Raw genomic sequence first — 23,122 nt, forward strand, 5'->3', positions numbered from 1 at the left:
GTGTGTGTGTGTGTGTGTGTGTGTGTGAGAAAGAGAGAGAGAGAGAGAAAAGACTATCCAACGTGGAGGATGGAGAGTGAGCAACAAAATGTAAAACTCATGAGGACAACATAACTAGTATCAAGCCTTAGAAACTACCTCCGACTACATGAGCTGCAGCACAGCACTTTCTGCATATCTCCAGACCAGAGATTGGCTACAGCTACAAAGTCCATCACTAGATATCCTTGAGTGTGGATAGAAACAAGGAGAACATGGTTATGCACCAGTCCCTACACCAGATCCCATTGCACCAGACTACCTTCTGAAGTTTGTCAGCTGCAAATGTGCGACTGTGACACTCAGGTGCTGCTGTAAAAAGCAAGGAGTCAAGTGTGGGAACTACTTGTGGGAACTGTCATGGTAACTCTTGCCAGAACATCAACCAGCCAGATGATAACAGAAGTGAGGGAGTGCAGGGGAGTTGAGGGGTGGTTTGTTAAATTTTAAACTGATTAAGGAAGTTTTGTTTTGTAATTGTTCAATAAAACCACTTTTTATGGATTTTTTATGGACTTGGAGTCTTTTTTACTCAAAACTAATGGCTAAGACAGACCCAAACCCCTAGTTAGACATCTCAAAAGCTAATATTGGTAAAAAAAAATATTTTCGTCCAGACCGGCACCCCAAACTTGATTGGCTCTCCAGGCATTTCCCAGAGGATTTGGTCATGGATAAATTGGGAGGTGTTACTAGACACCTCTAGAAACACATAGTAAAAAAAAAGCTATTGGTAAGATTTTTTTTTGCAGATTGGCGAAAAAAATGCCTAACTTTCCCTAACTATTTGGAAGTAGGCTGTCCACCAGATCAAAAGAACAATGGGCCACATTCATAGACAGTGGCCACATTACGTTACATTATGGCTTCCACGCCTGTAGGTGGCAGATACAAACATTCCACTAAGATCTTATCACACGTGAAGTGGACGCCATTTTGTTCTGTCGACGTTTGGTCTCTCTACGCAGTATCTACGTTTGTGCTTGGAAAGTTCCGTGAGTCAGCTATTGTTTTGTCTGGACCAGAAACGTTCCCAACGAGGGTAAAAATATCTATTTTACAGTAAAATTTTGCCCTGCACGAAGAATGCTGTGTTAAGACACACGGTTGCCTTTTTCGGTAAGTTAACTTGTGCTCATTTATGATGAATATGTTGCTGTGTCTTCGTGGGCTAGAAACCGTAACAATAGCTAACGTTAATGTTAACGTTAGCCAGCTAAATAAACTGCCGCCTTTGTTAATAGTAACTTAGTTGGTATTTATCAACAGAAACTTGATTAGATTGTATTGAATTCCAATGGAGCAGGTAACCCATCGTTGATTAGCCATTATTACACTTGAATGTCACTGTTGTGATTGCAATATCACGAAATTAGCAGGAGGACTTTGGCCCACGTAACGTTAATGCTAGCTTCAACATAGCAGCTAGATAGCTACAGCTAAACGTTGGCCATACCAGAAAGGACCAGAACGCGCCAAATTGGGTTATATACATTTACAGCCTAAGTTAGATCACTCATTATCCTAACGTTATATTATGTTAAGTGCATTTGGAAAGATAAATATTGCCTCTTGAAAAACCTTATCCTATTACCTGCTTAACGTTAGCTATTATTACATAATAATGACTCGTCTGACTTTTACATGCACACTTTTTTCTCAGTCTGATTGAAATTATTTCAATTTAAGATGTCGTACCAAATGTTTACATGTCACTATCTAATCCGATCAGGTGCAGTTTAGACACGAGCGAATTAATCGGTGTTGTATGCATATTTCATTTGGTTTAGTGCGAGGTTCAGTGCAGTGATGAAGCAACAGTGTGAGGCCCTACGCATGTTTATTTAGTAACGTTACTGAAAGTAGAGGCGAGGAATAAAGGAATAGCTTTTTTTGGTGTTAGTTATCCCAGAAAATGGTTTTAGGTCATAGTAGACGGCTTCGTAATTAGCTAGGCTGTGGGTGAGCGATTAACATAATCACAGTAGTAGGGTAATAGATAGAAAGCCAACTGTTTGTTCATGCTACAAGTACTGAGCATGCGCACACATTCTGAATCTGATTGATGGCTGCTCAGTCGGATTCTAAAAGGATGCCAGTTTTACTCTGAACAATGTGTGAGCATGTTTACCTACCTGCTGCAACTTCCACATGCACTTAATTGAAGCCATCACAAAATTCTGGCTCTGAGGCCATGTTGGACGGGTGGGACCTAGTAAGAGTTATTGGGCCATCCTAGTCTCAGTATAGAGAATAAACCATTGTTGAACCATTGCCAGTACGCCCCTGTACGCAAGTATGGGCCAAACCCTTGCTTAGCTTTTGTAGACCATGAATCAGTCCAGAGTTAAATTATTTCCATTTAGTGAGATCTATGCTCAATTATGAATTATAACATTAGACTATGTCACAGGAGAGTATGATGGGTTTGTAAGAAGCTTTGTGACATTAATTCTCCGGTGTTGCAATGACTATGAATTATTTTGTGGTTTTAAAGATGTTTTTGCAATTTGTTGGGAATTGTAAAAAGAATGTAAATATCTGGAAGGTACTGATTCCTTCAACATACTACTCACTAATTTACCTTTTGACTTTCTTCTGTCTTTCAGATCACTGCTTTTGCCACTTGAAGTGGTCTGTGAAAGAAGACCTTGATATGACAATGATGACCAGAAAGAGAGGCAGGTCCTCAAACAGCTCCTACCCCAGCATGGGTGGACAGCTATACAACCCTGATGTCACTGATGTTGTAAAGCCATCACCAGTCGAAACAGATACTCTCACAGACATTTCATTCGAGGACAGCAGTTCTCCCAGCGAGGACCTGGAGTTGTTTGGTTTGGAAGATTTCAGCTGGGTGCTTGACAAGGATGCACTGCCTTCTCTTGGAGACATCGACACATTGTGTGAGCTAAAAGATGACTGCTCCACAGATCAACACTTTTCAGTGGGTGGACAGACCTCGCAGAGGAAGTCAACATTGGATATCTCAAGTCGTGGGATGAACAAGAATGCAATTGCAGCCCGAATTAATCGCCTGAAGAAAAAAGAATACGTCGGTGGCCTAGAGAAGAAAGTGGGTTTGCTGACAACAGAAAACCAGATCCTCAAACAAGAAAATGGACACTTGAACAAGCGGGTGGAAGAGTTGGAAAATGAGACTAGGTATCTGAGAGCTGTATTGGCCAACGACAGCATGTTAGGCCAACTGTTATCTAGATTGAGCGGTGTGAACGGCATGAAATTTTCTACTTCACTTTTCCAGGGTTCAGAGACGAATGACCACGACTATGCCATACCCAAAAAGAGGGTGAAGGCGGAAGAGGGACAAACGTCTGGTGGCGTCTGTTTGCATGTGGACAAGGACCATGTCTCTGTGGAATTCTGCACTAAATGTGCAGAAAGTGCAAGCGCAGCACTTAAAATGTAGGGTCAAGTACAATCTATATCTTTCTAGCGATCATAAGGCGGAGCTTAGATCATTATGTGCACAATGTGGGGACATAAAAATTGGGAAAAAAAAAAAGTGCTTATTGTATATGTGCACTCAGCAATGGCATGTTTTTGAAATTTGAAAACAATGCAATGCTTTAAATGCAAGTTACTGCTAAACCTGTTGACAGTTTTTCCCTAGGTGGTTGCCTGCTACCCAGGATGAGAGGATATCTTGGCTCCGTGATTGCAGTCAAGAGATGAGGACATCACAAACCGATGTACGTTCCCCACTCCTTCCTTGAGAGATGCAGAAGCTCGTTAGTCAAGAGATACAAACTATTTTGAATTAAGTGAAATGCAGCACTAGTCTGTTTCTCTTCATTTTTTGAGTTCTATCATTTTTTTATTGTTTGCTATATGCTGACATGGATTTGGGTTTCTTTTCTGTTGTGTATATATTAATGTATCTATGTGTGCTGCTGTGACGATTAAGTAGTCAACAAGAATGTTAGCTTATGAAAAATAATCTAATTAAGTGATGTTTCTCAAAAGGCTTTTTCCTTATCTAATCTGCAAGTTCATAACATGACACAAAAATGTTCATATACAAAAAAAAAAAAAAAAAAATCTTGGTAAGCAAACTCCTTTTGGTGAAACATCACTTTTTCCTATGAGGACTGTTTTCATTTGGCGATTTTATTTTTCCTTTATGCTAAAGTGGATATGCTGTGAGAAGCTGAAGAAACGGGACCAGCTGCAGCCATCTTGGCCCTGGTATTTGTTAAAGGTAGTATGTGATCAGGTGTAAGTTACATCTTTGTGGTTATCCATTACACATGAACATGCTTTATAGAATGGAGATCACACAGTTTGTGTATGAGACGGCAGTATGGCAAACATGCTGACATTGTGCAACATCAACACAACACTGAAACCAATGAACAGTCTACCATCATTCAGTTATTCATAGTAATATGTGAAGTAGTAACTGGACAGGTTTAGAAAACCAGTAGGTTTCAAAGCTTCATGGCTACTCTTTATGTGTGAAATGTACACATCTGTTCTGGGAACAAAGAATTATGTTTAAAGAATGATTTTGTTTGAAAATAAATGTAATTTTCAGTATTCTTGCCATCTGTTTGTTATGTGAATTCAGAATGTCTTATTCTTGTGTAAAACTGATGCATTTCTCTTTCTCTCTTTTCAAACAGCAAGCTTTTTCTGCTGGTTAAGCTCTTACCTTTCCTTCATCAAAGAAGCATAAGGGTGGTAAAACTAGATGTGGAGTTACTTTAAAGCTACATTGTGTCATTTTTTTTTGGGTTGATTCTTAGCAAAAACCCATTTTTTTTCTTTCAAAACTATGTGCTTATTCATGTGTGATTACTTCCACCAACAAATCAAAGTATTCTCGTAAGCGTAGAATCTGCCATTCAGAATACATATGACAGAGTCGCCCGCATGGCAGTAGCCATGTTTTGGCCTCCATCTTTAGAATACATTAGCCAAGGAGGGCCATACCTGAAATTCTAGCTCTGCCTTTTGCGTTTGTCGGTCAGTTACCGAAAGAAAGTTGTTGTTGCGGCTGCTGATCCTGATCTCTGACTCTTCGTACGGAGATAGAAGTCCCTGTTAGCGTTATCTTGAACTACATACACTACCAGTCAAAAGTTTGGAGACACTTTCCTTTCCCCTCCATTATCCACTCCTTTATAGAAAGAATACCAGCTGAGATCATTTGCATTGTTTTTTACTCAGGGCAGCAGTTTTCAGATTACATTATGTGCTTACATAATTGTAAAAGGGTTCTCCAATGTTTTCACAGTTAGCCTTTTAAAATGATATCGGATTAGTAAACAGAATATGCCTTTGAACCATTGGATGAATGGTTGCTGATAATGGGCAATGTAGATATTGCATTAAAGATCAGCCATTTCTACAACAGTCAAGAACCCTTTTGCAATTATGTAAGCACATAATGTTATCTGAAAACTGCTGCCCTGGGTTAAAAAAAAACAATGCAAATGATCTCGGCTAGTATTCTGTCTAATGGAGTGGAATGGACATTTCTAAGTGTCTTCAAACTTTTGACTGGTAGTGTATATTGTACAGTATCATCGAATAACGTTGGCACTGATAAGTTGCTCGCTGCATATAAGCCAAAATAACAAATCCATAATGACATTATTCATCTTGCAAGTATATAAGCTAAAGTTTCGCAGACTAAATTTCTAAATGCAATTTACAATCTCAACCTCATTACGAGAAGGAATACTTGATGAAGTAGTGTATGACATCTTATAATGCCAGCTAGGACATCTATGGTGTGCTTCCGTAGCTAGTAACCGCTAGATTGGAGAATTTCCCCCAATAATTATGTGGTGGTCCATTTTTATCATACCGCCTGAATTGTATGCGCGAACGTGACTTAATTGCCTGGCTTGTAGCACTCTTAGCGTTCCAATTTGTCTTTGTGAGAGAAAAAAAACGTCACCAGGGCAGCAGCTGTCCTCAGTAGTGCTGGGCGCTTGCCTTGAACATGAGTGCAAGCTTGTGGCTCATCTAAACAAGCTACGGGATGATTTACACTTGCATTCATATTCCAGCTTCATCACACTTACAATTTTAATTTAATCAAGTGCTGTTTTTTGTTGAGCTACGAGGAGGGGGGCATAGCTATTGTTATTGTTAGCTACATTAGCCTCTTTAGCAAACCAGCTCGAAACAAAACTTTACATTGTATTGCACGCACAGCAAGACCGGGCAATGCATAGATTGGTGACCGGATTAAAGCAGCAATGTAATCAAGTGTGTAAGAGCATTTAAAATTCACATTAAATCGACCAACGTAGTACAAATAAAATACATCTCAATTTCATCTTACGGGCGCAGCCATCTTTGTCAACTCGTACGGATCTCCTCAATCACCTGAGGGTAGCTTCTACTCTCAGAAGCCCCGAGGTGGACAGTTGAAATTACGACCAAAAGACGGTGTGTCTTGGTGAAATGTAGTGAGTCAGCTGGGAGATGTAACACTTTCCAACTCGTAAAGGTGATACTGGATCGCACCATCAATCTGTGAAATTACACAATGTAGCTTTAAATATGACGGAACCAGTTCAGATAGGCTTTAGTGTAGAATTCAGATTAAATTTGAATTGATCATTTCAAATGTTTGCAAAGACAAAATATGACTTTCAGGTCATATACCTTAGAAAAGGCCCCTTGGCCATTACATTAATGGGGTATTATTACACTTGTACATTAAAACAGGCTATATCGTTTTGGTTTCAGGTACCCCTTGTGGGGAGAACATTTTCTGAGGACCCCCTCATAATCGTAACAATTAAGCATATGCCATTTGTATTACCCAAAGTTATGGTCAGGTTCACTATCCCTTGTTTTCTGGCAGTTGTGTAACTTGGTCTCTGTAAATGTTGCATCAAGTGACAACGTGGACTGACTCGAACATCTCTCTATGTTCATCAGCTAGCTATCTTTATGACCTGTGTGAAGTGATTCAAGTTCAATGTTAATCTGGGAGGAAGCCAATAGACACAATCTTCTTATTTTACTGGTGAAGAGGGTCATCATCTGTGGATGTGGGTGTGTGTGTAATATATATATGTATGTGTGTGTGTGTGTGTGTGTATTTATGTATGTGTGTGTACACACACACACAGTTCCACTCCATTATAGACAGAATACAAGCTGAGAAGTTGCATTGTATTTTTTTTTTTTTTTTTTAAGCATATTTTTTCGGGCTTTTTTGCCTTCATTTGGATAGGACAGTGAAGAGTGACAGGAAGTGAGAGGGAGATGGGGTGGGATCAGGAAATGACCGCAGGTCTGATTTGAACCTGGGTTTCTGTGGGCACTTGGACCCGTGCATTGTATGGGCGCTGTAGCCTGTTGTGCCACAGCGCAAATTTTGCGGGCCCTACTTTGAGAACCACTGCTTTGAAGCCATATGTACTTGTATGATAAGTATGTCGGCAAGTCACCAATGGTGGAAGCTGACACGACCTAGTGTAGCATTCATATATGGCTGCAATGTTATGCCTTTAAAAGTGGCATACCCAAAGATCTTTGATTACCGCTCCGCTTCAGCCCTTTCTGGCATACCCTTGTTGCAAAAGTATTGCAACAGTTTTCATACTTATTGAGAACTACTTGGGAAAAAAGTCTGTACTGATATTTTATTGCCATTGAAAATGTACATTACCTGTGCTACTACTAAAATGTTCATGGATCACAAACATTTTCAGAAGAAAGTGCTTTAGTTGGGGACCGTGGCAGTAGCCTGGGAAAATCCAAACTCATTAACAAAGTGAATAGAGTCTGGTGACTCGATTGGGAAACGTTTGCAACACTTGCATTGTGACGGGCACTAACTTTGAAATCATTGGTCCAGCCTTTCCATTCACATTGATCAGATTCCTAATGTTTACTTCACCTAAACTTAACTGACAGTAAACATCATCAACAGTCAGGAAACTATGTATGTGGGTCTACCTTTGCTGTAAATACATTTCTGCATTTTTCAACGTTAGCAGGTGTTGCTGCGTCTGATTATCACAATAAGTTTCGGTTTTGTCTTGTCGTCGCTGATTGGCCTGACATTTTTCTTGTCTATGGAAACTATTATGAACTATGGTGTTCTAGACCAGTGTTTCTCAAACTTTTTCAGGCCAAGGACCACTTAACCAGTAATAATAATAAAAAAAAAAAACTCACGGACCACCTACAGTAGCTAAGAAAAAGGAATAAAAGTATCTACTTCAACAGTATGTTACACCAATAGGCTTACTCAATGAACCACCTTGCTTATTGTGTCAGAGAATTCATGATTTAAACTGGTGTAGCTTATAGGCAGTGCTGCAGAACTGTTTGGATTCACATACAAGTTGGTTCAATATTGCAAACAACTCATCTATATTATAATTTACCACGTCTGGTCTGCTTGTGGACCGCTTGGGATAGCTTGCGGACCACCAGTGGTCCCCGGACCACACTTTGAGAAACACTGTTCTAGACTAGATCTCTCTGAAAGAAGATCTAGGTGGGTGGGACCAGGCTACTGTGGAAGGGCAAAGCATATAATCTTTGCATTTAGGCATTACTAGTGATTTATGGGCTACTACAAATACAAGTAAGTCCGTTTTGAGTCACACTGCAGTAGGATTTAATAAGTTGTGTAAGTTTTCTTTAGGTTCCCATTATAAATGTCAATTTACCTAAGAATACATTTTACCCCTTACCGGTAAAAAAAAAAAAAAAAAGAAGCAACAACTCATGTTTAAAAAGACTTGCCAGTTTAATTTCTGTACAAAAATGACAGAGAAACCCTAATCGTGGAGGTCTTCATGATCCATGTCTACAAGTTTTAACAATTTGACATAAATGTCAAAATGCTTGGAAGCAAGGTAGGTCCCGAAAAAGCCTTGCAACACAAATACAAAGGCCATTTTTCTCGCTATGGGGCGACCGACAATCATCCAAAATCGCATGACATTTCCCTTCTCTGGCATAGGTGCTGTGTTGTATCTGAAACAAATCAGATTGCACATAGTTAAGTAATACAATAAATTGTATGTTTATGTTAATGACCTCAATCAGAGGTTTATTTACAAATCTAGATATGATGAAAACAATATTACTGCACTTGCAAGTCAGAATGCACCTAAATAAACAATGATTTTAAAATGAAGTTTGCGCTAAAGCTATCCACAGAAAAACATTTCTCGAAATGCACCTGGCTGCAAGCCCTGCATTGACGGGTAGGGCCAAAAGAAGAGGATAGACGCCACCGCCCACCACTCCAACCATAGCACCTCTGATCACCGCACACGTAGGGCAGTTAAGATCTCCTGTGCAGTATTAAATGGGTCTGATCAATAGTTTATAATAAGCATAGTTTGACACATTTTATATATACATATATATAGGTGTTGTAAATAGTTTGACAAGAGAAACCTACCCAAAATTAAGGGGTTTGAAACAGTTGCGTTGTACAGTGCCACAGTGGTCAGAAAGGGTAAGGTAGCCATGGGAAGACTGGATACTATGCGCCCTTGTGTGACATTGAGTGCACGCCGAAAGAAACTGTTTGCTATTAATCCAGCAAAGGCCGCATTGCCCCCCAAATACAGGGGTCCGTATGAAAACAAGTTTCTGTAAACAAAAAATACATGTTATTGACAAATGCAGACTCACCTCTGTAGCGTCATACTCGCACAACTCACAAAACAAACGGAAGTGCGTACGTACCTGTCAGTGTCCGAAAGCTTTTCAAATTTCTTCAAAAGAGCATCGACAAATACGCCTTTCGGTGTTTTTTGTAAGGTTACTGGTTCTTGACTTGACATCTTTGAGCTGCCTGCAGACCCACACTGTAGCAGCTAACGTTAATGATTGTGAACTTTACCAAGGTGGGCTATGTTGTCTGTTGTCTTGCTGTATCTAAACAGACTTGATTGAATCACACTAGAAAGCATACTGTGCTATACACGAAGCGAAATCCCTTGCACTTGCGTGTATATGCTAAACCCCCTTTCTGGTAGCATCTGTTGTTCGTTATTAATGCCTAATTTTCCTTCTATAGCCTACCGAATATGCTTCGTTCAGTCCATTATCCTACACTGCCTGGGCGCAGCCATGTCATAACCACGTGTGTGTGACAACGTCTGTCTGCTTCAACCTTAAAGCGGCTGATTGGTTCACAGAAGTATATGCAGAAAAAATATTCGCTTCCAATTGGATCCGAGGACCTTTCAATCACAGTGTGTAGCTAGTAATCAGCCTTCTCGTTGCTAAGGCGAATCTGGTGGTGTTGCTGCTGCTGCCGCCGCCGCCGCTGCCGCCACTGCCTTCGCTTGATTGCCTGGACAGCTGACCATGCACGGTAAAGGGATGCCCTGAAGCCGTTGAATTTGATACAGTGGCGGAACGTAAACAAAATAAACAACTTTTTATTAACTGGAGTTTAGGGACCAGCCGCTGACAAAGAAATTGCTCGACATGCTTAGAGTTGCGGTGATGGCAAAGCCATGCGTTTTAAGGAAAACTTGCAGGTATTTTCCAATAGGCGTCGCACTGACAGACTAGCTTTCCTGTCCCTTGCTTAGAATTAGCCACCCGACTAGTTAGCTAGCTAGGTAAGTCTGCAATGTCGGCTATGTTGTGTCTGAGGTGTGTTCAGAAAGGGTTAAATAGTTTGTCATATTCTAGGAAAGGGTTACCTAAGTGTTTTGGTGACATCTTTATTAACTTAGTTATATAGGCTGTAGCCCATACTGTTAACAAAATCGTATGTTATCAGATGAGGTTTTAGGGATCCATGTGAAATGAGAATGTTGACACATTAAAATGCTTGGTATTTGGATATGTGCATTGGATAAGCAATCGTATATTGTAAAGGCATTGAGTAATTGGTGGGAATGCATAACGTCAGATGGACAGTTTTGAGGGAGAACAACTTAAGTGAATTAATTGACTCTACATAGTCACATAGCTTCAGGTAATTTTGATCCTATGCGAGAAAGTCGGCTATGTTCAATTTGCTAGGTAACGGCAGTCAGCTGTCAGTGAATGTCTTGCTGAGTTTATCTTGGTCCACTCTATGTCCATCCAGTGAGTAACGTTAGATTAATCGAAGTGTTAATTAGCTACCTCTGGCTAAGCGAGTGCGGCACAAAGCTGACAGCTGTTTTGTGTGTAATAATTGGACAGCATTGTGTGCCATTGGACAGTAGTTCACTTTTTGGAAAATAAACAAAACAATTGGGAAAGAAGACTATATGACCACTGAATGCCCCTCAACGCCATTGTCATACTGGAAAAGTGGCGTAAGATGAGGAAATTGGGGAAAGCTATCAAGTGATGTCAGCATTCAATCAACGCAGCACTGTAATGTCTTGTGTTTATGCCTCGGCTGCCAGCGCGCGACAGAGGGAAATGACGTTCTGTACTGGCACGTCATCTGGATGTTAATGCGACCCGATTCACGCCAGTTAATGTTAAGTTACGCATATACCCCTGGACTCAATTTCACATGTACAATATTTCTTTTATTAATTTAGCAGCCGCTTTTATCCAATGCAACTTACAAAATGAGGAATAACATTCAAGCTACATTGCAAAGGAGTCAATACTAGGCTACTACTACTATCACCATCACAATAAATACTAATACCAGATACAGATACTACCAGAGGATTTCAAATGATTTTTCATCTGAATGAGTTTTATTAAATTTACTCCTGAAACTTCCAAGGAGAAGATGGAGTGCAAGTCAAGGCATTTCGGGACATCTTGGAAGTTGGCTGTATTTCATGGATACGAAGGATACTTTTTGACATATGAATAGGCTGTTTATGTAGAGAATAAGTGATGACTGTCTAACATTAATTTGTCGAGGTTGATTTTTGAAATCCCATCATCCGAGGCTCACAGACTGCCTTCAAGAGTGCCTCTTAAACAGTTACAACTTGCCAAAACTTTTACACATGTTTACATTGGCCCAATTTTCATTGCCCCAATTGGGAGTAGGCCTACTGGATGTTTTAATGTAAGGCACATAAAAGTTACAGGAATTCCAAGGAAGCAAGCATGCCTGTAAGGAAACGAGGTGAGTAAAGAAAGGCTCACACCCAAGCCACATATATTCCACATTCCATTTAGGCCTGTCACAAAATATTTTGATTATGCATGTGCATAAAGCTGCACGTGCAGAATGAATATATCCCATTCCCAGTATAATTTGCTGAATGTGATGTAAGCACATGCAACAAAACAAACTGGCTATTTTAAGGTTATTGATAATTAATTGTCTAACACAAACATTGTAGTTTTCAGATAGTCTTCAGAACTGTCAACTGTACATGGCTTGGTCTGTTTTCATACAGTGTGATAAATGAATTTGTAATTTTCTGCCCATAATTATTACTATCATGTCATAACATTTCCTATTTGTAAAATAAGTTGATTTGTCATTTATGATGTGGGGGTGTTTCGGTATGTAGCCAATAGCACAGCTGAGAGAAAAAGGTAAATTGGTGTATGGAAAGGTGGTTGGAGAGGAAGTGGTCATACGCTGATGAGCTGGACATTTAGGCCAGGCCTGACATTTGATGAACAAGCTGAACTTATTGCTCCTTGGAATAGTGAACAATGAATTGGTTACTCTAGAGTTGGTATTTATTTAGCATTTTTTCTGTATATTTTATCCAGATGAAGTCGATTAGTTGATGCAACTGCTGTCTGTTTTTTATATACACATACTGCCAAAATACTTTAAAAGTAGACTACCATTTTTCTTGTTTTGTCTCTTACAGATACAACTCGAGCCATAGGGTTGTTGGAAGACTACTGCTCTAGACTAAGAAAGCCAGAAGAGCAACAGCTTAAAACTGCCATTTTAAGAGTGATGGACATCTTCAAAAGTAGTCTTTTTCAAGCACTACTTGGTAAGTGGATAGTATGTTCTTTGCATGATTTTAGTATGTTCTTTGTGGTTGCATTGACTTGGAAAATATTTTTTTCTTTATACAGTATGTGGAAATGATCATTGTTAGTATATCTATCTATCTGTCTGTCTGTCTGTCTGTCTCTATCTGTCTATCTATCTATCTATCTATCTATCTATCTATCTATCTATCTATCAGCATACATTTCAGCCCAATCAATTCAGATTGTATCTCTGGGTTTGATCAACAATCAACAAGCTGAATTCAGGGCAGCCTGCATTTTTGCCACTTAGGACACTTAATCTTCATATTATCAAAACTGTTAGATGGCAGTTTTAAGGTTTTTATACATGAATGAAATGGGTAAAATGAAAATTTTTCTGAAATGCATACCCAAAAGAGAGTTTTGCCTGTCTTTTTTTATTGACAGCTTGGCACGAGCTTGAAGCACTAACAGTCACAAGTGTCCAGTCATGGGTTTACTATATTGTTATATACTTGATACAAATGTTCTCCCATTAAGAACGTATGACAATTAGTCTCCTTTCATTTGCCTTTTTGTGCAGAACAAAAAAGTGTGCAGATTTGGCCTAACATTCATTGCCTTTATATAGTAGCTACTCTGAAAAAGGAAACTGTCATAACACTCCCTCCGGTTCCATATAAAAAAGAAACCAAATATGGAGTTCTGCTGGCATTAGCAAGAGTAGATAATGACTGAGCTGCAGTTTTCGTTAGATGAATTCACAAAAGACATGTATGCTTAAGGGTTCTAAATTCTCTCTACAGCTAAATCATTAAAAGTGCTATTCACTCATTACTGGAGTGAATGTGGTTACTATGAGTCAGATGTATCTTGTTTTTTGTCGCATTTGCTCTACTCATGATTCACTGTCTTTTAGCCGTGCGCCCGTTCTGCAGGTTTAAGCCTTTTTTTTCCTGAAATAGTTATTTTTAACCTTGCTGATTTGGCAGTGGGATCCTTCCCTGTGCCTCTGGTATTTTTAATGTGCTCCATGAGAACTCCTCCTCAGAGGGTTTTTGTTTCTTGTAATGAATCAAAAAGAAACATATTGATTCTAGGATTGTTAGGATTAGATGCACAGCAGACTGCATTGCTTTTACACAGTGATGATTCCTTTTTACATGACCGTACTTTTTAGCTTGTTGCAATTTAAGAATAGGCCTGTGTAACCCTTGGTTCAAAATAGAATAATAAATAGACATACATAACATTTAAATAAACAATGGTTACACCTGTCTCTAGTTAAGCTCATTTTACTAATGGCAAATAACAGAGTAGGTCCTGTATCACTGGGATTTGATATATTATGCATATTATGATGGTGACAGAGCTTGGACCCATATCCTGTGTATGTTTTTGTTGTGTAAAATACTCTTTGAGCTTGAATGGCCTCTAGAACTTTCTCTGACCCTTGTACAGATTTAATGGGTCAATGAGCAGATATTTGTAGTAATGTTATAATTACAATTACAAATTTGTTCAAAAGTAAATCCTCTTTTAGTCCCGTTTTCAAAGACAAGTCGTGATGAATCTGTTCACTGCTTCCCATATGGGTCATCTCTGTGAAATGATCATTCTGCCACCAGTATAATGGACGAGCACTGAGGCTACTAGCTCAAGCCTGTATTTAGGTTAATGCTGTCTGGATGTCGACTGAACGAGGCACTGTGTCTGTGTGCTACTGCTGCATGTGGTGTAGAGTGTTCTGCTCCAGTATGTGTCCTCTCAGTTGAAATCACTGTAAAAAAAACTGCAATCAATGTAACAAGCCTTGATGTTTTTTATTTAACATTTTTTAAACAAACAATATAGCCACACAGCTAGGGTGAGTGGTGAAAGTACGATGTCTGGATGTGTGTTATGTTTGAATACAAAGGTAGGCATAGGCATTAAGCATGGTGTACTGTATGAAATTGTAGTCATGCTTTTGTCACCTGTAGTCATGTTTGTGTTACCTTTTAGATGTAACCCTTGCATTGTATTCTACGTTTTCTTCAACAAATATGTCCTAAAAGCTGCTACAGCACAGTTGGGAACTCCCCGTTTCAACGACTGGTCAGCTGTTTTGGGCCTCATGTGGTTTTAGAATGTATAGACACCTGCACCACCACATATGTACCACCATGTAGTAGTTATTAGGAAGACATAAAAAAAAAAAAAATGGTTCAACGTCTACCAGGCAACTTGCCTACCAGGTGACGGTAAACAGAGTGTTATAGAACATAATGCGTCACATGAAAAAAACGTAATTGAAACACATTGTATTTTGTTTTTTCATTGTTAGACTGAAGAGGTAATCTTTTAATGATGGAAAATTGCATAATGGATTTACATGATGGATTTTTTTGGCTGTTAATGTTGTACCTGCAATTAGCAACTGAATCAAAAATATAATTTTGGACCATACATAAAGCTAATACCTCCTGAAATAGATATAATCATCTTATAAAGCATTAGGTTGTATCTAATCTGGCCAGCGTGTGCTCCATGATAAAGCCCTCATCATAACACAGGAGAGTGCCTGTCAGCCTCTTAACCCATTCATCATTCACCCTCAATGAAATATGCTGAGATGTTCACTTCCATAAATTGTATGCAACAGTTTGTCACTTTTTGATGCATGTTTTCATAAGCAATTACTGGTATCATCTTCAAATTAACTTTCATGTAGACAGTCATGTGAAGGACAAACACAACTGTCGTTTCAGCTTGCCGCCTAGGCTACTCATTATGCCATTTTGTTATCTGGGTCAAACTTAGACAAAATTATTGCTCATCACTGAAAGACATGAGCCAACTTACCAAGCCTAAAATCAATGACAATTGCACTGTTGTTGATGTTGGTAATGTTCTGCATGCCTTTTGAGTGATTGGAAATATGTGGTGGTGTTGTCAGCAGTTGTCTATTTGTCGTAGGTATTAATGTATGGAATGGTGATTTTATATGATAGTATTTAACTTGACTTGACAATTTGTATCTTTTTTTTACTATTAACATGTATTGATAGGTGGTTATCCTGTTTTAAACTGCTAATTTAAACCTTCACTCACTCCTGGTCTAGTAGTCTCTTCAGTGTAGGTAATTTGAATATATATTGTTTTACAACTGTTTTCAAGTATACAAGGTTCTTGTGAAAGGGACAGGTGTTATGTGTTTAGTGAGCTACTATATCATTGAAGTCATTTTCAGTAATCACATGGTGGCCAGAAATCATACCCTTTTACTCTGAATTATTCATTATCACCAAAGTCCAAATCTGGGAGTAGACTACTGTCTGCCAATTTATTCCCTGGAGGTTGTTAATGGGCCATATTTGTCACTGTCAGACACTGGCCGCCTTAACAGACAAGGCTTTGTGTATTCTCCTGTTTCATGGAGAAGCCGTCCCGAGAGAATTTTTTCGATGCAGGTAAACCGCAATTAAAACTCTTTTCCTATGGGAAAGCTGCGTCTGCCAGCCAGAGATATCTCCATTAGCCTTACTTGTGGAATCTGCTCACCAGCAGACTGGAACCTCTGTCACTGTTTTGATGCTTGCTGCTGACTGTAAATTGTTTCAGGCCACTGGTGAAAGTTTAGATATACATATATAAAGTATAAAGGCCTTTAAACCTGTTTTGATAGGGCAGTGAAGAGGAAAGAGAGAGAGAGAGAGAGTTCAGGAAATTACCTCAGGTCAGACTGGAACCCTGGTCCCTATGGGCACTGGGCCTATTTGGAACACTGACACTACTGACGCTACACTTGCACTACATGAGCGCCCCCACAAAATGAGATTTAATTGAAGTTGACTCCTGCGTGCCAACTCCTCTCCTCCACCTCGGAATAATCTGGCCTTCCCGTGGGTTTACTTGAGTGCCACTAATCCCACCAGGGTTACTTTACTTTATGGTGGAGCTATGAAAGCTGTGCATGCCAGCAAATGGCAAGGAGGTGCCCTCAGTCAGATTACCACCGACGGTCTCCGCGAGGTCTTCGACCATCATCTGACAGTCCTCTTGTTCAGCTGGGGCCTAAAGGCTGAGTTTGGTCTGGTCCTTTTGTGACAACACAGAGTCAAGCCAAAGAGCAACTTTTGAGGTGAGGGAGACGGCTAAGTTTACTAGACTGTGGTTGTGTGCGAGTCATGCCTAAAGAGTTTTAGACTGAATAATGTAGCTGAGGCATTAAAGTGAATCTTAGCCAACTTAAGTGCTATTAACCCAGTGACCGATGCTCTAATGTCCCTAATGAGAGATGCAGAAATCCAGGTTGGACTTGTTAAGGAAGACATATTTATGTGTTGATGTTGACTTCATGCTGTGGTTTTGGGCTCTTTCATGGAGCCTAGCCAAATGGGATCTTGTTGCTGCAGCTGTAATGTATCATGGAATAGATAGAGGTACACATCTTCTATCTTCATTTGGACTGAAGTGCTGGTCTAGTCTGATGAAGTAGTTTACAGACTGGAGTTGCTTATGTAAGTGGTCATCCACTAGGGGGCAGTCTTAGTGTATGTTTGACAACTGACCCAAGTTCTGTTGGAAATTTATTTAGTCACGAGTTTGAAGAAAACTGTTGTGTAGAGAAGATGACTGTAAAGAGAGAAAGAAACTTAATAACTGCTTATATTTACTGTTCTATTTGAGCTCTTAATATGTTCAAGTGGAAGGGAGCCCTGTGTTGTTCAATGATAGGAAAGGATTGAGAATTTCATATTCATGGAAATTCATGAATATCCATATACTCTGGAATGGCATTGGTACAGTTACTAACCTTAAGGTAGATTGGCTGGTCTTTTTGGAGAAATATGCTACATCTGTCGATGGGGAAGCTGTTCCATGTTGTTGGAAGCATAAAGCCATGTGTAGTATCATTTGTAAATAAGTGATGGTGCATACATAAATCACTGTTTCTGTGATTGGATGTTTTAGGTTTTATGTAAGTGTTTGATTCCCAGATGTGCAAACATTTTATTTTAACAGTATGGTTCAATTTTATACACACATGGAAGTACAGTCTGGTGTAATGCCATCCAGGAGTTATGTTAGTGTAGTACAAAAGTAACAGGATGCATGGCCTACTTCATCACGTTTTGTGGAATGTTTCTCATGTGAAGGACCGATTAAAAGCACCTGTCATACCTACTAGTCATCCAGGCTATTCACTATGTGGTTATGATCTAGGTCTGAAAGCCTGTGAAAATGTAAGCAATGATTTACAATGTTATCACCAAAATACATTAGTTAACATGCTATTTAGATGTTTTTAGATGTAAACCCCTTACTACTGCCTTAAATATTAAACGAATAACAGTTACTTTCTTTTATATTTAATCAGTAAAATGATCATGAATAAGCCATGCGATGAACGAAGAGGCATTAAATTTCATTTAGCTGTTCTTGTTGGAAGCCCGTAAGGAATTCTGTTGGCGACCCCGGAGGGCTTTTCAAAAGCACAAATGAGCCATAAAATTGAAGGTTACTTCTCACACCCCCTTTTGTGTTTGTTCTCTTTATCCCTGTTGGCCTGGCCCCTGATCCCCAGTCTGCGTGGCTGTTTGGGAGCAGTGGGGGATAGAGGCTCTGTGCAGCTCTCGTTTGTGGTGGTGGGGATGATGATGATAGTCACGCCCTTGCAGGAGAGAGTCCCACATGTCTGCTCCCGCGTCCTGTTTCTGGCTGCACAAATATATCAATAAAGTTTAACTCCTTAACTCCCAGTCTGCAGGTGGGGGATTGTGGCTCTGTGTTGTGCTGGTGTGGTAGTGAAATGCTGATGCTGATGATGATGATGGTGATGGTGATGGTGGCAGCCTTTGCAGGAGAGAGTCTGCAGCACGCTCACGTCCCACTCACAGCCCACATTACTGCTCCTGCTCTCGGTCCTGTTTTTGGCTGCACATGGAGGAGGCTACTCCCACTCAATGCTCTGCCACTGCTAAATAAATCATCACTCCTCTCTCCATTCATTCAGGAGCGGCGCAACAACAAAGATGCTCTGATGCATCTTGCTTAGTGGCGACTGCAACAGATATATCCATGTGTTCCAGAGAGATGTTAGGCAAATGTGACACTTGCATAATGGTCATCCTTGGCCCTGTAGCTTAGTGGTTTTCATGCATTGTTGTAGTATACTTGAAGCTGGGCTTGCAAAAATGATCAGGCCAAAGCATTTCATATGTGAGATTGTTGTCATGATGACCATATTTTACAATTAGGGAGTAATAGCAATGACTAATAGCAATTTTGTTTCACAGCACTGCATTTAATGAGGTGGAGGTATGAGTCACTTAAGGTCAGTTTGTGCCTCCAGTAGCCACTCAGTAGGCTATGGCTATATAGTTACGATCTGCCACTGACTTAAGAAATTGAAATGTATTATCTGGCATCTCATCATGTTGGTGTGGAGGAGTTCTGACCATCGGTTAGAAAGGAAGCAGGAGTAATCTCTCCCTGGAGAAGAGGGGAGATTACAGGGATGAGCCCACTCCACCCACCCCTTACATAACCGTCATGGTGTTGGAGGAGGAGGGAGGGGACAGCTGATCTGCATTGTGTGCATGCTTGCCGCTGTGGATGTGTGCCTTTCCAGTGGCACTGAAACAGTTGCCTTGGAAACCCAGCACATGACTTTTTTTCCCCCCGTAAACCTCAGCTGATTGGAATTCGAAAGTGTGATATTGCCAGCAAAACAAATGTGTTAGGGAGCACTGGGTTGCTGGATGCCAAATTACCTCTGATAAAGTCATAAAATGATGACGGTACAGTTAATAGGACACAGAGAAACAATGTATTACCGCCACTAATAGTTCTCTCCCACCTTGTGCCTGTGGCACCATTTTGTAAGGGGTGTTCATACTAGGGTTTAAAATGGATGTGGTGTATATTCAATTTTTATATTTGACTGAACAGATGTCTGCAGGCAATCGCACATGAATGCAGCTGTCCTCAAATGCCACGTTGGGATTTGGGCCTTTTTCCCCTCTGTTCTCCATGCATTACAATATGGCAAACAATACTATTAAAATGTATTGCATAGGCCTACTGGTGGTGGATCACACTGGTAAAGGATTAAATGAGAATACGTGTTGGGGTGTAATGAGATGATGTGGCCCTGTCATATATAGGGCTAAATAAAACAGAACTCATCAGTTTGTAAAATTGCACAATATCAAATTATAAAATGGCACATACGGTACCAAATCTGACTTCATGATTCAGGTGAGTTGTTTTAACCCTTCGTGTGGAGACCTGTGTGAGCGAAAGAAGTATGTGTGAGTTTCTGGCCTAAATTCCAGTGCCAGTGGGGTTTCAGACATACATACAGTCAGTGACTGGGCACAGCTTTAGCTGTGGCTAAGACCTCTGACTGGCTTCTGGCATTAACACTGCTAAGTGCTATCTATCTAAGCTTTGATGCTGTCTAGAAATGAGTGAGCTGGGATGACTTCCAAAAATGTCTTGTACAATGTGTTAGCACCGGGGATGTGTGCAGGGTGACTGCTGAGGATTTGGTTTATTGAGCTGCTTTTTGGACACACCTTTTGTGAGCTGGTTTAATTGTGTGCCTAATTTGTTTGTTCTGGTTTATTGGGCATTGTTATCTCTCTCTCACTTTTTCCTCCTGACTCTCTCTCACCTCCCCACTCTCTCTCTTTCTCTCTCTCCCTCTCTCTCTCTCTCTCTCTCTCTCTCTGTGTAGCCAGTGTTTGTGGACCCAGAGCTTGTTTATTCTGATTGCATGGTCTGGGTAATCCCTCCCTCGACACACACACACACACACATACACACACACGCAGCTACAACACTGCACCTGTAGCTCTGACACAGTTTGCCCCCTGCGCTGAGAGAGTGAATGTTCTTAGCAAATGAAATAAGGCCTAGTAGCATGTTAGCAGAAGGTCTGGAGAGCAAATTCACTAGAGGGGGAGAAAAATGTCCCGTATGGTTACAGACAGATGGATGTGAAAGTACATGCCTAATCCTTATGTGCAGTGGCACATAACAGTGAGTATTCTCATGCCGTCTTTAATGCGATTGCATAATGAGTATTTTTTTTTCAATTCTTTGCCTTTTGTGTCGTGTTGACTCCTGCTGGTTTTCATTCAGTGCGGTAAGTTGTTGTCCTGCATCAATCTGTTTGGGGCTGCCCACCAGGACCTTGGAAAAACCCACAGCTGTAGTTGAGGGACACAACTAGACTTGATTTGCATTGCACTACAGCAGTGATGGGACGCAGCAAAGCTAAAAAGCCTATGACCCCACAATATGTGGTAAGTGGAGTGGGATATTGCATTGTGGTTATCACATAGCTGTTTTCTCTTTTGGTGTAATTCATAATTTTTTCTATAAGTCTGTAATTACGACGATGCACTTATTTTGATAAAAGGAGTGAGGATGAGGATGACTGAGGATTATTATTCATTTTGAGGAATGAGGAATTTATAGCAATGTTGGGAGACACTCAAACAGCTGGATATATTCACAAGTGTGTTGTGTTGTGTGTGTTGAGGTTTTTCCGTCCTTATCACAGTGGTCACCAGAGGAAAGATGCTCAAAACTGACAACTGACTGTATCCTGTTCTGCTAAATCATTTATTTGCCATGGCCTCATGTTCTAGCTTGATTTCTAGAGAGACAGTGTTGTACTGGAGCTAAACATTATTTTGATTGTGAAAGTGCAGAACACATGTGTCCATTGTGAGACGATCTCGTCAGAGATTGTTGAGATCCTCTCATATATGTTTTAAGTCTTCCAGCTCCCAGCTACTTCCTGGTAAGAATGTCTTTCTGTCTGTCTGTCAGCCTCTGTGTCTGTCTGAGCCTTTATGATGTCTATCTGCATTCCACTAGATGTTTTTGAACACACACACACAAAGTGGACCGCTTGATGACTTTTAGGAGTGGTTTGATAAGATGTCTATTGCCTGGATAAGAATCGCGAACCTTGCCTTTAAGCTGTCCATCACATGCAAGCTAGTAGCTAGTGCGTTTTTGAGAGGATTTGTTGTGTGAATCATGTTGCTGTGTCCTCACAGAGACCCACTTGAAGTGGTAGCCTGCATTGCCTGACCTAAGAGGCTCAAGTATGCTCATCTCTTAGTGGCCAGGAGTCTTAAACACTGTCCCAGTGGCGCTGCCTCCATCCCAACATTAGCCCAGCCCAGCCCCGACACTCCAGTACGCCCGCTCGACCTGCCTTATAAGGGCATGTTTATACATGGGATGTGTGGCTTTAGACACACACACACACACACACACACACACGCAAAAGTGGACTTGCTTTCAGCAGCATGGTGGTGTTGTTAAGCATATCGCCAGACGCAGGGCAGCATTAGAAATCAGCTGTCGCATTTGAGGGATGTCAGCCGGGGGGGCGTAAGGTCATTGTCTCTATTGGAGGGAACAGGAGGCCTCCCCGGCGGATTAAGGCTGCCTGCTCAGATGCTGCTAGCACAGTCATCTGGCACCTCAGAGCCCTGTTGCATGACACGGCGCAGGCAGCAGGCAGCAGGCAGTGCTTGTCATGTCCGTGGAGACGCAGGGAGTGTTACTACACTGTAAGTCATGTTACTCTTTTTTTTTTTTTTTTTTTTTTTTTTTTTTTTTTTTTTTAAACTACAAAGTTTGCCATCGGCTGCATGGATGTGTTTTTCGTTGATTAACATGGGAGAGGAGAGAGTCTGGAGAACTTCTCTGAAACTATAGTTAGCATTTTTTTTGTGTTTCGCTAAAGCTCTATGGGTCTCTGGAGCTATTGTGCCACAGTCGGCTTGCTGAGTGTTGGATTTGCATAAATTTAAGTCAGGGTGGTGTGATTTACTTTGTTCATCTCCACTTAGAAAGAGAGGCTCATGGAATGGGAGAAAGATTTGTGTCTTTTTCGAGTACTGAGCTCTTCGTTGAAAAGGCAAGAACTAGTTTTTGTGGCGCTATGTTTGGAAACATGGATGCAAGCTCTGTTTATTTTCTTTTTTGACGTGTTTTTTTCGTGTATTGACTTTATTTATGTAGTTGAAACATTGTTAGTTATAAAGATCATATTCCTATAATTATTTGTCCACTTATGTAGCACTACTAGATCGTCACTACTAAATTTTCTTAGAAATGTATAATAAAATGTGAAAATATTACTGGAGTCATTTAAGGGGAAGTTTAGAGTGAAGTCACAGCT

The 23,122-nt window shown here is 40.4% G+C and overlaps 3 protein-coding genes across 20 annotated transcripts in view; 2 read left to right on the plus strand and 1 right to left on the minus strand.

Annotated features, from left to right (window-relative positions):
* The first annotated feature begins 983 nt into the window (after positions 1 to 983).
* crebzf (CREB/ATF bZIP transcription factor) lies at positions 984 to 4,599 on the plus strand. 3 transcript variants are annotated; one of them, XM_048235524.1, is made up of 4 exons: positions 984 to 1,158; positions 2,649 to 3,465; positions 3,663 to 3,752; positions 4,193 to 4,599. In XM_048235524.1, exons 2-3 carry the CDS (start codon positions 2,696 to 2,698, stop codon positions 3,733 to 3,735), a joined length of 843 nt encoding a protein of 280 aa, XP_048091481.1. In that variant the 5' UTR covers positions 984 to 1,158; positions 2,649 to 2,695; the 3' UTR covers positions 3,736 to 3,752; positions 4,193 to 4,599. The 3 variants fall into 3 exon arrangements, with proteins under 3 accessions (XP_048091481.1, XP_048091473.1, XP_048091490.1); XM_048235516.1 differs by having other exon boundaries at positions 3,674 to 3,752; XM_048235533.1 differs by lacking the exons at positions 3,663 to 3,752; positions 4,193 to 4,599 and having other exon boundaries at positions 985 to 1,158; positions 2,649 to 3,204; positions 3,305 to 3,439.
* Positions 4,600 to 8,772: 4,173 nt separating this feature from the next.
* tmem126a (transmembrane protein 126A) lies at positions 8,773 to 10,138 on the minus strand. Its single transcript, XM_048237902.1, has 4 exons — positions 9,745 to 10,138; positions 9,455 to 9,648; positions 9,230 to 9,344; positions 8,773 to 9,021 (listed from the first exon to the last, which is right to left on the minus strand). Exons 1-4 carry the CDS (start codon positions 9,840 to 9,842, stop codon positions 8,823 to 8,825), a joined length of 606 nt encoding a protein of 201 aa, XP_048093859.1. The 5' UTR covers positions 9,843 to 10,138; the 3' UTR covers positions 8,773 to 8,822.
* Positions 10,139 to 10,289: 151 nt separating this feature from the next.
* Positions 10,290 to 23,122, plus strand: part of dlg2 (discs, large homolog 2 (Drosophila)) — a 186,417-nt gene continuing 173,584 nt past the window's right edge. For 15 of the 16 annotated variants that reach the window (XM_048237879.1, XM_048237880.1, XM_048237883.1 and 12 more), the window contains exons 1-2: positions 10,290 to 12,103; positions 12,810 to 12,941. In XM_048237879.1, the coding sequence (XP_048093836.1) occupies positions 12,085 to 12,103; positions 12,810 to 12,941 (151 nt within the window). In that variant the 5' untranslated portion in view covers positions 10,290 to 12,084. Of the gene's footprint in view, positions 12,104 to 12,809; positions 12,942 to 22,229; positions 22,509 to 23,122 lie in introns of those variants that run through there. The other variant, XM_048237889.1, reaches the window with a different exon arrangement.

This window comes from Alosa alosa, chromosome 2, assembly GCF_017589495.1.
Source record: "Alosa alosa isolate M-15738 ecotype Scorff River chromosome 2, AALO_Geno_1.1, whole genome shotgun sequence".
Lineage (NCBI taxonomy): Eukaryota > Metazoa > Chordata > Actinopteri > Clupeiformes > Clupeidae > Alosa > Alosa alosa.

What these genes read in the sequence shown, in the direction of transcription:
- crebzf (XM_048235516.1), top strand. Translation starts at nt 2,696, where the DNA reads ATGACAATGATGACCAGAAAGAGAGGCAGGTCCTCAAACAGCTCCTAC. An exon ending in GCAAGCGCAGCACTTAAAAT is followed by an intron (nt 3,466 to 3,673) that starts GTAGGGTCAAGT and finishes GTTTTTCCCTAG; the next exon opens with GTGGTTGCCTGCTACCCAGG. An exon ending in TGAGGACATCACAAACCGAT is followed by an intron (nt 3,753 to 4,192) that starts GTACGTTCCCCA and finishes TTTATGCTAAAG; the next exon opens with TGGATATGCTGTGAGAAGCT.
- tmem126a (XM_048237902.1), bottom strand. Translation starts at nt 9,842, where the DNA reads ATGTCAAGTCAAGAACCAGTAACCTTACAAAAAACACCGAAAGGCGTA. An exon ending in AAGCTTTCGGACACTGACAG is followed by an intron (nt 9,649 to 9,744) that starts GTACGTACGCAC and finishes TTTTGTTTACAG; the next exon opens with AAACTTGTTTTCATACGGAC. An exon ending in AATGCAGGGCTTGCAGCCAG is followed by an intron (nt 9,022 to 9,229) that starts GTGCATTTCGAG and finishes GATTTGTTTCAG; the next exon opens with ATACAACACAGCACCTATGC.